We start from the raw sequence: 16736 nt of genomic DNA, 5'->3' as shown, positions 1-16736 counted from the left end.
ACTCCATTCATTTCTCTGGGCGCAGCAGAGATAGCCAAGCACTGTACTCTACTATTTCCATTGCTCCCATAGAGAGACCCCCACTTATCTGATAGTTATCGCCTATCCTGTGGATAACGAGTTATAACCAGAATACTCCTTTAAATAAATAAAAAAAAGTTGTTCATGCTGCTGACAATTGGCTGGCAGCGGTTGCATGTATACGGTATGACCATATTTCCAGTCCAGCAGGGACGTGCATGCAGCTGTATTTGTCCAGCAGTATCTCGGCATACTTATCACTGCCGGACCCCATTACAGTTAAGGGTCTAGCAATGCCGGATCCAGCAGGCTGTTCCTGGGCAGAACAGTAGACGCCAGTGTGAAACAAGCATCACTTATGCCTTTGTGGCTATATGATTCAGAGCCCTGCAGCCATGTTCCCAGAGCTAATGCAAACCCTACCTACATGGAGCAAAGGCTGTAGTTGCTGAAAATAGGGACAGATAACCTAACATGGTCCACAGTTTTGGAGTGTGATGATCAGCCAGCAGACAATGAGCTGATGATGAATGTTTATGTATTGTGGCCTTTAACCATACAGCATGGAGAACTTTAATGTATAATTCAGAAATGTGAGAACAGACTTTTTAGCTTGTAGGGAAGCTTTAAAGTGATTAAACATCTGGGTACAGATTTACAATATACAGAATTGTATTGTTGCGATAGTGATAGACCTAGCAAAATGAAAACAGGAAAGAAGAAATTTTAAGTGTAGGAAGTCACCATGTGTGGGAGATTTCCTTTACTGATGTTTGAAGACGTGGGTGCCTACGTAAAGAGTGAAGTAGTTTGGAGTTTCGCCAGACATCATTGGCACATGTGGACAATGGATAGACTTAAAAATAAGAATCTTAGCTTAACAAAACAGAATAGAGATGTTGGAAGCTATATACAAGATATTGATTTTTATTAGACTAGATAAACAAAAAAGACAACCTGAAACACCTTAAACCCTAAAACCCATAAACAAAAGCCAGTCATACACCTACAATGGGGAGAAGAGAACGGCGCTGCCAGACAACTCTGAGAACAGAAGGATCAGGAGTTGAAATTCAATGCATCTGAACCTTTTCTTCCCCAATATCATGTGTCAGGGATGGTTCATCTTTTACTCTAATCTTTATGAGGACCCTTTACTATAATGTCCATGCAGTACACAGGGAGGATATTCAGACCAATGAGGAATGTGTAAATGCTTCAACCCCCCCCAGTGAACCAAAGGCCTTACCCCCCTAAATACATTTAATACAAGCTCTGGTCCAGCTCCAGTCTAGAATCATCAATGGAGAAAACTAAAGGACCTGTGATTATGTCTCAAGTCCTGAACATCTAGTAAAGGAGAATTACAGTGAATGTTGTAATTTCCAGGTTAGAAAGGTGCATCTTTCAGGTCCTGTGATGACATCACCACAGGTCCTCCAACCCCAACAGCATGGAGAACTGCACCATAAGCTCTCCATTGAGACTAGAATAGAGTGATAAAAGGATGTTCTCCACTGATATGTGAGGTAGAAGGTATACTAGACAGTGTCTACAGATATGTAATATATGCAGCAGTGAACTGATGTGAGGTATGAGGCAAAATAGATAGTGTGTACATAGTATATACAGCAGTGTACTGATATGGGAGGTATAATAGATGCAGTGGGTAGAGATATAGGCCCATTTCAGACAAGCGAGTTCCACACTCCAGACTCGCAGCATGAGTATGCAGCAGCTCCTGTCATGAACTCCCAGCACTGACAGGGTTGCATAGCATTATATTGTACGGAATGTATTGGAAAACACTGACATAATGCAATCCAATACATTCCAGAACTGTAAGGGTTACATAGTATCATAAAATCAATAGAATGCTAAGCAACCCTGTTAGTGCTGGGAGTTCAGGGCGGGAGCTGCTGCATACGCAGGCTGCAAGTGTGGAACTCACTCGTCTGAAAGGAAGAGGACGAAAGGATGAGGTATAATAGATGCAGTGTACCTATATGTGAAGAATAATAAAAGCAGTGTGTTAAGATATCAAGTATATATAGCAGTGTACTGATGTGAGGTACGAGCTTTAATTTATACTTAGTTCTTCACATATCAGTACACTGCTGTGTATACTCTCTCAGTACACACTGCATCTATTCTACCTCTTGCTATCTGACCGACCGCAACAGTTGACCTGTGACATCACAACTTTTTACCCAACCATTCTACCAGAACGCTCAATCCCTCCAACGTCAGCCACACTGCTCCTGTTCTGCAAGTCCCAAACTGAGGTTAGACATCTAAATGGGCACAATGCTTCTGCCAGTGGGGGAGGGGTTATCAGTGGACAATAATGCTAGGTATTTTTTACTTCATTATGGTATTTATTTGGCACTGTTGAGTTATTTTGTGCTGCAATCTTTTATTTATATGGTGAAGTTGGGGAGGCAATTTGGCAATGCACGCTGGTATCAGACACTGTTGGAGGTATTCTGAGCTTCATCATGGCAGGTGTTGCTGTTGGGGAAGGTAACATGTGTCCCTGACCACATGATTAGGCATTTTTGTGTTCCACTTTTATTGCCTTTCTTGTATTAAGGTGTACATAGGGGCATGACCAAGTAGAGCAAAATTTACCTCGGCAGTGTGCATTGTGCACCATTATTGTTATGCATGGTCATATGTGGCTTGTGGGGTTTGTGTTCCAGGGTTGTTTTGTAATTCCAGATGATCCCTAAATGGCACACAATATAACACGCAGCAGCAAGCACAGTTCATGGAGCAAGTGGAAGGGCCAGGAAGGGGTAGAAGGAAGGGCCCAATTAAGATTCTTGCTATGAGGCCAAGTGATTTCTATGTATGCCCTTGTCCATGATTAATGTAAAACACGTAAATCAGACTTCATATCCTAAATCTCTTTCCAACAAAGCTAGAACCAGCCCTGTACCTCACATGGAACCAGATATCTCCCCATTCATTGTTCTGCTATATACCGGTATATATTTCAGGCTGGCAAGGGGAAGGGGGTTATTTTTCTGGGGGTGGGGGGTACTTTTTGCTGTAGCTCTTTTGCTGTAAAACCCATACGTTTTCAGTAACATCGTAGAGGAGAAAGGAAGGTGGTGGTGCGGGATGAAGCTGCAATCTTGCTCTGTATGAAAAACTACTGCTTTGAGGAAGGGAAGCAAGATCTGACTGGTCAAAGCACACCGCATTGCTCTCCAGCTACACATATAAGAGGCCACCCAATAGGAGAAAATTTTTATTTTCAGAAAAGGAAAGGTAAGAAAAAGCAACAGATATGCATCTTTGACAAACAATTTCTTGATGCACTCAGGGGCAGACTGGCCATAGACCATACAGGGACATTTTCCAGTGGGCCAATGCCTAAGGGGCCGTCCAAGCCCTCCTGATTGCCACTGGCCAGATACATCATGATCTGATGCTCTCTGCATTAATTAATGCTAGGAGCATCAGGTACATATGCACCTGGCCATTAGCCACAGATGACCTCCTGAATTCTTCTGCATCACCATCCTCGGTATGGTCATAGGGCAGTATTTTATACTGCACTGTGGTATCTGACATGGCTGGGGCGGTATTTTGTACTGCACGCTATTGCTGGACCTGCCTACTTCTGTTGTCCTTGCCTTCCGTCAACTCGCCTACAACTTGGAGCCACTAAGTTCCCAATCCGCCTCTGGATGCGCTACATCTAATATACATCTCATGCACCTAAGGAGTAATTGTAGTTCAAGGGAAGTGCTACTAGTATACAAGTCTATCCATGTATGAAGGAGGCCTTCGAAGAAGCTAAAACTGTTACTAAATGGTGTGCAAGCATGCCAGTGGTAGTGAGCGTTCACAGCAGCATGTAAAAGCTTTCTTTCAATGCTGAGAGGTTGTCCTACTGTGTCAGCAAATTTACATTCATAGGTATGAAAGAAGTAGATCATACACAAGGGGCCTACAGTTCAAAGTTACTCATAGGAGAAAAACAGAAATGCTTGGTATGAATGGAATGTATCCAGTTACCACTGGACTATATCTTAAGTAGAGCGTTACACTCCTTTAAATTCCTCGACATACAACGGGCATAGAGGGGAGCAAGATTTTAAGATCTTTCTGCAAGCTCTGCCTTTAAATAAAAACAAAACAAAAAACACTTGATATCTTATAGGGGTTCTGCAGTTTGTTTAAACTGATGATCTATCCTCTGGATAGATAATCAGCATCTGGTCGGCGGGGTCCGACACCCGGGACCCTGCTGATGAGCTGTGTGACAAGGCAGCGGCGCTCGTTGCCTTCTCAAACAGCTGATCGGCAGGGGTCCCGGGTGTCTGACCCCTGCCGATCAAATACTGATTATCTATCCAGAAGATAGATCATCAGTTTAAACAAACTGCAGAACCCCTTTAAACTATATGCACAGAGGTAACACCTACAGAATTTTTTTTGGGGGGGGGGGGGGGGGGGGGGTGATTTATTAAGACAGCCTAATAACCAGTATGCTGGCGGTGGATCTGCCGAAGTTATGAAGAGGCGCCAATCTCTAGATTACTTTGGAATATCCACTGCCGGTCTAAATATAAGTCAGTTTCCATGCTGGCTTAAATTTAGACCATTTTCTACACCTAAAACATAAATAAGACCGGCCTGCCGGCCCGTCCGCTTCACCGCCACGACCCCTTTTTTAATCTGGTATGAGCGGGGGAAAAAGTCGCAGATTGCAGCGCAAATAACCTTTGCGTCACAATCTGCAATAGATACACGCCAGTTTTGCTGACGTGCATCTGATAATAAATGACCCGTCCCCACCCTCAACCCAATGTCCCTAGTGCTACTAATTAAAAAGTGACTCCAACGGTCGATTTTTTTAACAAACCATGGAACGTGCCAAGGGAAAATAGCCAAGCCATACATGCAATATATCCATCCGCAGACAGCCGTTTCGTGGTACCTGCCCCTTATCATTATGGAGTAGGATTATGGCTGACTGAGTGAGGTGACTGACATGACTTAGGGCAGGGGTCTGCTTAAGGAAACCATGTGTGTGGAAAATAATGAAAAAAGGTATCCCCCAGGGAAAGAGAACAGTCTTGCTACCTGTGAGAAGTAGCTCCCTATAAAATCCAAGTTTGACTTTTTATCTAGCCTTGGAAGGATAAATGGCTTGGTTAATTTGCCTTGTCTTGTTCCAAGACTTGTTGAAAAGACAAACATTGCCTTATAGGGAGCTACTTCCAAGAGGTGGCACTTACAAGATGGTTCTCTCTCTCAGAGAGATACTGATCTCTTCAAATTAATTTCCCATGGAGCATTGCCATTAAGTCTCCATACATGACTGGTCTCCTTAAAGGGCTATTCTGGTTATATCAGGTTATCTGCTATGCACAGGATAGGGGGATAGCTATTAGATTGTGAGTGTCCAACCCCTGGGACCCCCACCAATCTCGCGAATAGGGGCCTATACGCTGCAGGGCCCCCAAAATGAAGTGGCAGGTCGAGAAGGAGCACTCCTGCTAAGTTCATCTCCATAGGACTGCCAGAGGTAGTTGAGTACAGTAATCCAAAGAGCCTGACCGACACTGATCTAGTAGCACGTTTAGATGGGGCGAGGAGCAGTCGATCAGGAAGGAAGCATCCTTTATGACAATCGGCTGCTCGTTCAATGGAGGTGAAGCGCAGAATTTACATGCAGCGATCACCTCCACAGTAAAAACGAGCAAATGCAATCGCTCATCCTCATACAGCTGCATTGTTTCTTGGCAGCAGATCACTGTTTAGACACCACGACCTGCAGTCCGGAAACGATAATTTACTTGTCTGCACTAACGACAGTTTCACCCGATGAACGATTGTTTTGCACGTTCATTTTGTGATCTGCTGCACCTTTAGACGGGCAGATTGTCAGGAACAAGCATTCGCAGGAACATTCTTGCCCACTAATGTGCTCGACTATCGGCACGTGTAAATCCACCATAATGGCTGTCCCCTATCTGGTAGATATGGGATAACTCGATATAACCAAAATACCTCTTTAAAAGGAGAGCCGGTAAGGGAATAAGGAAAACCTGTAAAAGCATCCAGTTTGTCTCAGTGGTGCACATTATCTTTCCGCAGTTCTCCGAATCAGTTTGAGGGTTTAGTAAGACCGCAGAGTGCACCTGTCTTTGTTATTGTTATATTGATAATCACATCCACATAATTGCTATCTTGTGTAGGATGTTTATTGTGGTACTTGTGGTTCGCTGCGGGCATCCTCCACTGTATGCATTTTTGCTGGGGATTGCCATTAGCAACGGGCAACAAGTGCAGGATTTGCATATATATATATATATATATATATATATATATATATATATATATATATACACACACACACATACACACATATATACATACACACACACATCTGCATGTGGGTTTGAGCACATCCTGCCTGTTTAATACCACGCCATTCTTTTCAGTTTGTATATATAGAGATGTCTGGAGGTGTATAAACTCCAATTTAAATGTGCCTGCTTTCCATCTACAGGCTACATTTAGGTGCACCTGTGAGGCCTGGACCATATCAGCCAGTCTTGAGTGGGACTCGCAGACTCCTCCCTCCTCCCATTGCTAGCATGGTTACATGCTGGAGGTAACTGGTGAGTTGTTTGTGAGTCGGACCTCATGCTCCTGTAATTTGCCCACTGGCCCCTGGTATTGCCCATACGGCACAGGTAGGTGAGTGTTAGGTCCCGAGCTACTTGAGAAACCTTGGCGCGGTGCTCGGGCTCAGACATGTCGGCTAATCTCTCAATTTTATCAGTTTGAGGGTTTAGTAAGACCGCAGAGTGCACCTGTCTTTGTTATTGTTATATAGTTGTCTGAAGCGGCAGACACTAGACCAAATACAGCCCAGAGGAAACACCCACAAATAGCAAGCTGTCCTATCTCCAGGAATCCACCTGCTAAACAGTAGGAAGTAATCTGAACAACTTGACAAATTGAAAGATCATTTTCTTGCTTCAACCCAGTACCAAGGAGGGGTAAAGCAATGAGGAGGGTATTGTTTAGAAGTCAGGCTGTTTATAGTATAAGACTTAGCAGAAGAGGCAATAAAAAGTCAAGCGATTTCTAGAAATGAAAGACCCCTTCTCTACTCCTAGGATGGGAGAAAGAACACTAAAACACATGTTCTTTGGAGAACATATTCCTCAGCTGTTTTCATTATCTCTGACATTTCAACCTCAAAACAAAAATGCTTTTTCATCCTCCAAAAGTTTAATATCATTGGACCACCTTGGCTAAAAAGATCAGAGGGATTTTTTTTATATTGCTACCACCCAATTGTAGCCTTCTGTATTGTCTGAGAAGACTAGTTATTTCATTATTTGTAAAGATGGTTTCATGCTGTGATTTTTCGTACAAACTCAATTACTGATGGTACACTGAGGTAACAATTGTAGTAACACTGTATATGTGTGGGGTCTGCTCTCCCAAATTTAGATGCCCACTGGTAGAGATAGGCAGGTTCCCACCTGGATTGAGGTCACCTTGCCGTGGTGGGTGGGCACAGATATTTTTTAATCAAAATATATTTGCTAAGGACCTAATTTTTTATATCAAATGTGGTATTCGTTTCTATATAGATTTTGCATTTAGAGCCTTTACAGTGCTGCATCTTGAGATGTTCTGTGTCTCTCACTTTAACTATGGCCATGTACTGTACTTCCGCATATTTATCATATGGTGTAGGATGATTTTATCATTTTTGTGTTTAGTTTTTTTATACGTAGGACCAGTCAAAGCTGTCACCTCCATAAAGTCAAAGTAGCTTGTATGTTAAGCCTCTAGTCAAGTCATAAGCTTTCAAAGTGACACCAATGACATGTACTCAGAAATCTTCTGGGTTTTATTGAACTGTCATAGATTGTTGTCTCCATTGTGTATCAGTAACAATACCTGATTATCAATGATTGAGAAAAGATTTCTGTCCAAATGAGACAACTGAATATGCATTTGCGGCATAAGTTCTATTTACTTACCAACGAATCCATCTTCACCCACTAGCTTCAATGCAATTTTGTCTGCCAGCACAGAAGAGCTGCCATGTGCAATGTTAGCAAAAGGTCCAGCATGGACAAAAACTGGAGTTCCCTGTTAAAAGCCAGACAAATATTTAGAACATGAAGGCATTCAATTATAATAAAATTACAGAAATCGCACCCATATTAACTTCCATAATTTAATGCAGTATCAAAAACATGCTAAAGGGCCTCAAACATTAGGACTAGAGCTGAATGAAATCGATTTTCATGAATTGGATTAGTTCATCAAAACAGACTATATGAGCATCAAGGGGTTGAGTCTGCTGCTCCCCCTTTGATTGACAGGGCCAGACATGTCTCTTGGCCTGGTCAATCTTGCATCTATGTTGTTGCTCATGGTGGCTGTGCAAGTGCAGAGGTTCTGCTGCTGCTACCTAAAACAGTGCAGATGAAGACCCGAGCCTCTGTGCTTGCGCTGCTTCTCTGAGCAACAGCGCAGGTGTGAAACTAGTATGACCAGGCAAAACACCCAGCCCGGTCAATCAAGGGGGAGGAGAGAGCCTTCTGATCATTTTGTTAAATCAGAACAAATTTGCTCATTTCTAATTGGGACCCTTCATGTGGCTTAAAGCATACCTTCCAGAGGAAAACAAATATTACTGTGCTCTTCAAACGCTTGAACACAGTACCTATGTGAAGCTTTTTTCCTCAAAGCTTAGTCTTTTGTGCTGCTGATCTTTCCTTCTTACTAATTTACTAAAAAGGATATTATCAGTATCTTCCATGTGACAGATACTGCAGAACTGCAGCCAGATAGTAAGCTAGCTAACACACTTGCCACCCCACCCCTTCATACTCTAGAGACACAGCTAGCTTGAATCAGTGCAGATGCTGCTGTGATCACAAGATTTTATCTGGCAAAATACCTCTACAGACACAAAGCTGGTATTTGGCCGTTTATGCACAAGAATTAAGTTATTTTAGCTACAGTGGCTCTCTACCTGGTTTCCAATGCATAATTGCTACCAGCTCTGAAATCTCAGGGACTGGTGACCCAAACAAGAGGGAGACCTTACTGGTGGAGTGATCGTGCACCAGGCGGAGAGGTCCCGCACACAGTGCACCAAATACCTGATTTGCATGAAATAAAATTAAAGCATTTTTCAGGACTAGAGGGCCATGTTTTCACAAGAAATATATGGTTCTGGCACCAACCTAAACAGCAGTACATTTACTTTGTAACAGAGTTTGGAGATGACAGAAAAATCATTTTCCCCCTAAAAATTCAGTGGAGAAACAAAAACACCCCATAATGAATAAGCCAACCTACCCTAAAAGAGGATTTTCCTTCCTGATCCCAAGTGAAAATCAGACTGGATAAGCACTATGCATATTATTCACATAAGCATTCATCTTACTTGGTTCTAGAAAATCATCCAATTCTTTTTTGAAGCCATCAACTGATCTCGATAAAGCTAGTTCTTGGGCTAAATAATGCATAGATGCATGAGGGGAGAGTTATCATGAGGGGAAAATTTGAAGTCAGTTTTGCTCGAGTCTGCATTAGAGTACTTTAGGTCACATTTATCAAAAGGTCACATTTATCAAAAGGTCACATGTTACTTGATAAATTTGTCCTATCTTTAGACCTAACACTTGTCTAGAGAAGCTACTCCAGTTTTCCTACTCAACCCTCCTCCTGGAGTAAGGCCTCATGCACACGATCGTAGTTTTATTCCGTGTCCGTTGCGCTGTTTTTCTGCTGACCCATTGATTTTCAACGGGTCAGTTGAAAACTCGGCTAATGCACCGTCTGCCATCCGCATCCGTGGTTCCAGTCCGTCCAAAAAATATAACCTGTCCTATTTTCGCGGAAAACGGTTCGCGGACCCATTCAAGTCAATGGGACCGTGAAAAAACGCAGAGGCACACAAGATTGTCATCCGCGTCTGTTTTTTCCCTATCATTTGCATGGCAAACATGTCTTAGACTTTTTTTTTTTTAATTCCTTTATGTCTGGTGTTCTGAAGGGAGACACACGGAAACAAAAACTGAAACGGATCACGGAACCCCATTTTGCGGACCGATAAAAACAGTCGTGTGCATGAGGCCTAAGATTGCAACTTAAAAAAAAAAAAAGGTTCAATGATAAATCTGGAGTGAAACTCATTAACAGATTACCACACCCACATTACAAAACTGGAGTGAATGGTGGAAAAATGTAAAAAAAAAAAAGTCAAAAAAAATTATGCAAGCGAGTGAAAAAAAAAAAAAAAAGTTGCAAAATTTTGCTCAACACAACTTTTTGACAACAGAATTCTGGGGGTGAAGGTATGATAAATCGCCCATAGTTCTTATGGTAAAAAAAAGGCTTGTGGTCTCCAGATAAAGGCAGCACCCCATGCCTTTTGAGGGGGACTACCATGAACAGTTTTTTTTTACCATATGAGCCATTTTATGAACAGTGCCTAGAATCAAAAAGCAAATTCTTAGCTGAGAGGGAACTCATTATTTCCATATCTCCTAATATGCAACCTGCTGGTTTTAGAAGTAGCTGATTGACATTGCATGCTGTTACATAGTCTATGTTCCACAAGTACATCCAGATCCTTTTCTCCCACCCTGGAGACATTGTGCGTTTAGGTGATTAGTACCCAGATGCTTAACTTTACATTGAAACGGATGTCCAAACATTCAGCGAGCCCAAGCCAGTTTGTAATTTAGGAACATCTTCCATAGAGTGCAAAGAAATATGTAATAATCCCTTTATCTAGATTATTTTAATAAGAACCTAAATAAAAACAGACATCCCTGAACTTTGGGATACGCCACTAATAACAGGGAACCATTTCAGAGTAGGACTCATTGGCCACCACCATCTGGATACAGTGCTAGAGTCATTTTTCAAACCAATTACAAACTATGCTTTCCAAACCTACAGATCTTATTTCACCCACTGGGTATGTGAGGGATAGTGAAAAACATGTTTGCAAAGTCCAAATAGAAGGGGGTCACTTCTCAATAGTTTTACACCACTACTGTGGCGCGTGCCATGTTTGTGTCATAATTTCAACTTTATTTTATAAGAAAAGCGGGCGCAGCTTAGCCAGAGGCATGTAGCTTCCAGCAGCCAGACATACTATGACTTAGACTACAAACTGGCGTAAAACATAGTTTCGTTTTATGCCAGTTTATAGCTAGAGCGGATTTTAATTATTGGCCGGAAAGTCTGCAAAGAGGCCCATGTCTTTTAATATAACATTTGGTGCAGTGAGCGCCGATGGACTTTTAAAAACGCCAATCTTCGTATATATGCCCCTATATCCACAGCTGCTCCCCCTGTTAGTTTGACAAATTCCATCCTTAGACAAAATTAAGGAGGTTTAAAAGTGTGAATTTTTAGTATGACACATACTCAAGAGGTTAGCACTGAAGCCTTACAGCGCTGGGATCCTGGGTTTGTACCTGACCAAGGATAACATCTCCATAGAGTTTGTATGTTCTCCAGAGTTTGCATGGCTTTCCTCCAGGTACGTCAGGTTCCTCCCACACTAATTGCTTTAGAGAGGTAGTTGATGAGGAATAAGCATCTAGATGACATCTGCTGAGTCCCCTGCTCAACTATCATCCAAATGCACAGCAGCTGCCCAGGCAGTGAGTGACTCAAAGTCCTGGTAGGTTGTCACAGATATCTAGATCCACGCTGACTGCAGTGCATCCCACAGCTGCTTCTTGGGGGAAGGGGATCCATTGAGCAAACACGAGGATCGAGGTGGTCCCACAGATGCTCCATTGGGTTTAAGTCTGAGAAATTGGGGGCCAGGGTAGTACTTGGAAGCCTTGGTCATGCTTTTCCAACAACTTTCAGATATTTCTAGTCATGCGACATGTTGCATTGTCATGCTGGAATATCCCATCCGCCCTAGGAAAAACAATCAGCATGAATGAGTATACAAGATCTGCAAGGATGGAGTCACACCCAGATTGCTTGACAGTGCCTTCTACGTGGATGATTGCCGTGGATGATTGGGCCAAAAGAATAATGATGACCATAATGATGCCATCACCGGCTTGTGTTCTTCCAGCAGTGGTTGCGGGGTGCTTGGTGTCTGCCGTGTCAGAGCAGAAACTTCAATGTCCATCAGTTCAATAAAGCAGAGAACGTGACTGAGCAAGCATCCTTTGCCAACCAGTAGAAACCCAATTCCGATACTGCCACAAAAATGTAAGCCTTTTCTACTGATGCAACTTCATAAGCAGAAGTGCAGTGACCATCCGCCTGCTTTGGAGCCCCATACATAGTAGGGTTCATGACATGTGCTTGTGTCTGCTGTACAATGAGGAGAACGTTTGATTGGACTTAAAGTGTCTCCTTACGCCAGTTTATTCTGTATTGCCAATGCAATGCATAAGACCACACTGAAATCCCTAAGATCATGGAACATTTCATAGTAAAATGTGTGAACAGAGCCACAGAATGACAAACTGACTAAAAACTAATATTTGATTTAGTAGAAGTTTCCTTTACTGATCCAATGTGTGGTGAACTTCTCGTAGCCCTGAAGACCATCCTCAGGCATCTTTTCTGCAGTGCAGAATAGCAAATATCTCAACTGATTACATATTCACTTTAATGTCATATCCATCTGTCACCACTACCTATTCATTCAGTTATCTAAAAGAATGTTTAAATGTGGTTAATAGTCACTGTGCTCTGGCCGAGTTACGGCAGTCTCCTGCCGCCAACATCTGTGAAAACATGACCCGTCCTTTCATTACTGCAGTGTAAATAGGTACAGATAACTCTAGGAAAATTCCCATATACTGCCCTGCTTTCTGGCTATAGGGTCTTGAAAGAAAAAAAAAAAAATTAAAAATAAAGCACACCAATAGATAGAACGAGGGGAAGCTGCCTGGATATCTCATCCAAGCACATGGAGTATCTGTCATAGGATAGACACTATCAGCGGGGCAGATGGGATAACATATGAACCTTTCAGAGATGAAAAGTCATAAGTAGCACTTAAAGGCTAAACCCAACAAATAAAGCTGGCCTGTTCCCCCCCCCCCCCCCCCCCAAAATTCCTTTCACATCACAGATGAAGAGAAATCGCCACATCTCCCACAGCATGCAACTGCGATACAAGTATTAGGTTTTCTATATCATTCGTTAAACGGCAGTTTAAAACACAATTTATAGATATTTTAGAATAATTTACATGGCATTTAAAATCAAGGGGGCATTTACAAAAAATTATTTTTGGTCCGCATCCAATCCACAAAGAATGCAGATCAAAGGGGTACCCGGTGTGCTGTCCGCACCCTTATGTCTATTCAGCGGCCTCACAAAAAAAAAAACAGCCATTTACAGGAGTCGCAGAACTTCAAAGTTCACCTGCAGGCCATCATCTTTGTCGCCGCTCCTCCTGTTCAAATGAAAGGGAGAGTAAGTTGTAATCACACTGCGCGACCGCAAGGATGGAAATTAATGGAGTGCTTCGATGTGCCAGAAAATAATAGCTACATCTATTGGCGTAGATTTGAGCTAGAACTCACCAGTTTCTGGAGTAAATTACAGTGAGTCTGATGGGCTGTGGATGCCCAGCACCTCTCAATAAGCCCCACCAACTGTTTCTAAAGTGGCAAGAGTGGCGGGGGCGGAAACTTTATTTAAAAAAAAAAAAAAAGTTGAATACTGACAAACACCCCTTGAAGACCACAAGTATAAATCCAGAGGCAGCAAAATTTCTCTATTACAAGTTTTGCTGCAAACCTTCGCAACACCAAAAAGGTGAAACCACAAAATACTGGGTATGTCGCAAAATCCACATGATTGCAACCAGGTCTACAACTATAAATTTTACTATAAAAACTCCTAAGCAAATGGTATAGAAACACCTGTTAGATTACAGAAAATGTACCCAGGCCTCCCACTTATGCCAGAGATGTTCTGGTGGGAATACCCCTCAACTCTCTCCCCATGGAAGGACTTTATTATATGGTGCATTAGGCCACATCTCCATAAGAACCTCTCTTCAGGTGGCTTTGTTGTCTATGCTTCTTGGCTCCAACCCCCAAAAAAAATAAAAAAAATATGACTGCTCCTTTTCATATTCGCCATGCAGCAAATTATTCCTAGATTGTGGAAATCCTCCCCTCCTGCGCAGCTGCTATGGGTAGATGCCTTAAACCCATGAAAGCATGATGAGGAAATCAGATCCAGCGACAATAATACCTACTCCGCTTTTTACTGAACCTGGCCATCAGCCTCAATTTCAATCTCCGCCAGCCTGTCTACACGGCTTTACAATGATACAAGCCCTCTTGATACTTATAGGTGTGGCAGACATTAGAATCTGCAATCATCCCAAAAAGGTGTCATTTCTGCTGCTAGCAAATACTTTCAATAGACACCGATGTAGAACCCCCAACTCTAAGGGTGCATTCACACAACAGTATTTATTTTGCTGTTGTGGTGATGTGTACAGTATAAGTGCTGGAAGGCATGTACAGTCAGGTCCATAAATATTGGGACATCGACACAATTCTAACATTTTTGGCTCTATACACCACCACAATGGATTTGAAATAAAACGAACAAGATGTGCTTTAACTGCAGACTGTCAGCTTTAATTTGAGGGTATTTACATCCAAATCTGGTGAACGGTGTAGGAATTACAACAGTTTGCATATGTGCCTCCCACTTTTTAAGGGACCAAAAGTAATGGGACAATTGGCTTCTCAGCTGTTCCATGGCAAGGTGTGTGTTATGCCCTCATTATCCCAATTACAATAAGCAGATAAAAGGTCCAGAGTTCATTTCAAGTGTGCTATTTGCATTTGGAATCTGTTGCTGTCAACTCTCAAGATGAGATCCAAAGAGCTGTCACCATCAGTGAAGCAAGCCATTATTAGGCTGAAAAAACACAACAAACCCTTTAGACATATAGCAAAAACATTAGGCGTGGCCAGAACAACTGTTTGGAACATTCTTAAAAAGAAGGAACACATCAGTGAGCTCAGCAACACCAAAGACCCAGAAGACCACGGAAAACAACTGTGGTGGATGACCGAAGAATTTTCCCTGGTGAAGAAAACACCCTTCACAACAGTTGGCCAGATCAAGAACACTCTCCAGGAGGTAGGTGTATGTGTGTCAAAGTCAACAATCAAGAGAAGACTTCACCAGAGTGAATACAGAGGGTTCACCACAAGATGTAAACCATTGGGGAGACTCAAAAACAGGATGGCCAGATTAGAGTTTGCCAAACGACATCTAAAAAAACCTTCACAGTTCTGGAACAACATCCTATGGATAGATGAGACCAAGATCAACTTGTACCAGAGTGATGGCAAGAGAAGAGTATGAAGAAGGAAAGGAACTGCTCATGATCCTAAGCATCATCAGTGAAGCATGGTGGTGGTAGTGTCATGGCGTGGGCATGTATGGCTGCCAATGGAACTGGTTCTCTTGTATTTATTGATGATGTGACTGCTGACAAAAGCATCAGGATGAATTCTGAAGTGTTTCGGGCAATATTATCTGCTCATATTCAGCCAAATGCTTCAGAACTCATTGGACGGCGCTTCACAGTGCAGATGGACAATGACCCAAAGCATACTGCAAAAGCAACCAAAGTTTTTTTTAAGGGAAAGAAGAAGTGGAATGTTATGCAATGGCCAAGTCAATCACCTTACCTGAATCCGATTGAGCATGCGTTTCACTTGCTGAAGACAAAACTGAAGGGAAAATGCCCAAGAACAAGCAGGAACTGAAGACAGTTGTAGTAGAGGCCTGGCAAAGCATCACCAGGGTTGAAACCCAGCATCTGGTGATGTCTATGCGTTCCAGACTTCAGGCTGTAATTGACTGCAAAGGATTTGCAACCAAGTATTAAAAAGTAAAAGTTTGATTTATGATTATTCTGTCCCATAACTTTTGGTTCCACAAGTGGGAGGCACATATGCAAACTGTTGCAATTCCTACACCGTTCACCTGATTTGGATGTAAATACCCTCAAATTAAAGCTGGCAGTCTGCAGTTAAAGCACATCTTGTTTTATTTCAAATCCATTGTGGTGGTGTAGAGCCAAAAATGTTAGAATTGTGTCGATGTCCCAATATTTATGGACCCGACTGTAAATCCCACCCAGATACCTCAGCTGGGTGAGAGAAATAAAATCCAGAAAGCTGCAGAGGTTTCGGCAAAGCGTAGTTTGCAGAGACAGTTTTGTTTACATTTTGTTCTGGGCTGGATTCTATTTGAACTGGTGGATAGGTGTCACGGCAGGGACTGGGGGGAACCCCCCACCGTGCCTATGCATTTGCTGCAACGCAGGAAAGCAGGGAACAGCGAGCAGGACACCACCTAACGCGACCCTGTAGATCTCCCTAAACTCCTAATGCATGAGCCGCCTCAGAAGGTAAGGGGGCTCACGCTCTCCAACCTAGAACACTAGGTATCCCTGTTATGCCCTAAGCCTGAAGACAGGGCAGAGACCACCCATTCATCCAGCACAACGGATGCATGGTGTCTCCAGAAGCCCAGTAGCTGGCCACCAACTAGACAGGGTTCACAGCCGAACGACAGGTAAGTAACAAAAAGCAATAGACAACCTAGGTTACCAGAACTTACCTGCCGTCAACGAGATGGACCGGAAACGCACTGTCTAGATGTTTGCTTAA

The 16736-nt window shown here is 42.7% G+C and overlaps 1 protein-coding gene across 2 annotated transcripts in view; it reads right to left on the bottom strand.

Annotated features, from left to right (window-relative positions):
• Positions 1-16736, bottom strand: part of MTHFD1L (methylenetetrahydrofolate dehydrogenase (NADP+ dependent) 1 like) — a 309383-nt gene that overhangs the window by 149833 nt on the left and 142814 nt on the right. For both annotated transcript variants that reach the window (XM_040429522.1, XM_040429523.1), the window contains exon 20: positions 8049-8160. In XM_040429522.1, the coding sequence (XP_040285456.1) occupies positions 8049-8160 (112 nt within the window). The remainder of the gene's footprint in view (positions 1-8048; positions 8161-16736) is intronic.

The sequence above is a fragment of the Bufo bufo genome, chromosome 4 (assembly GCF_905171765.1).
Source record: "Bufo bufo chromosome 4, aBufBuf1.1, whole genome shotgun sequence".
Taxonomy (NCBI): domain Eukaryota; kingdom Metazoa; phylum Chordata; class Amphibia; order Anura; family Bufonidae; genus Bufo; species Bufo bufo.
This window is presented reverse-complemented; position numbering and strand designations above follow the sequence as displayed.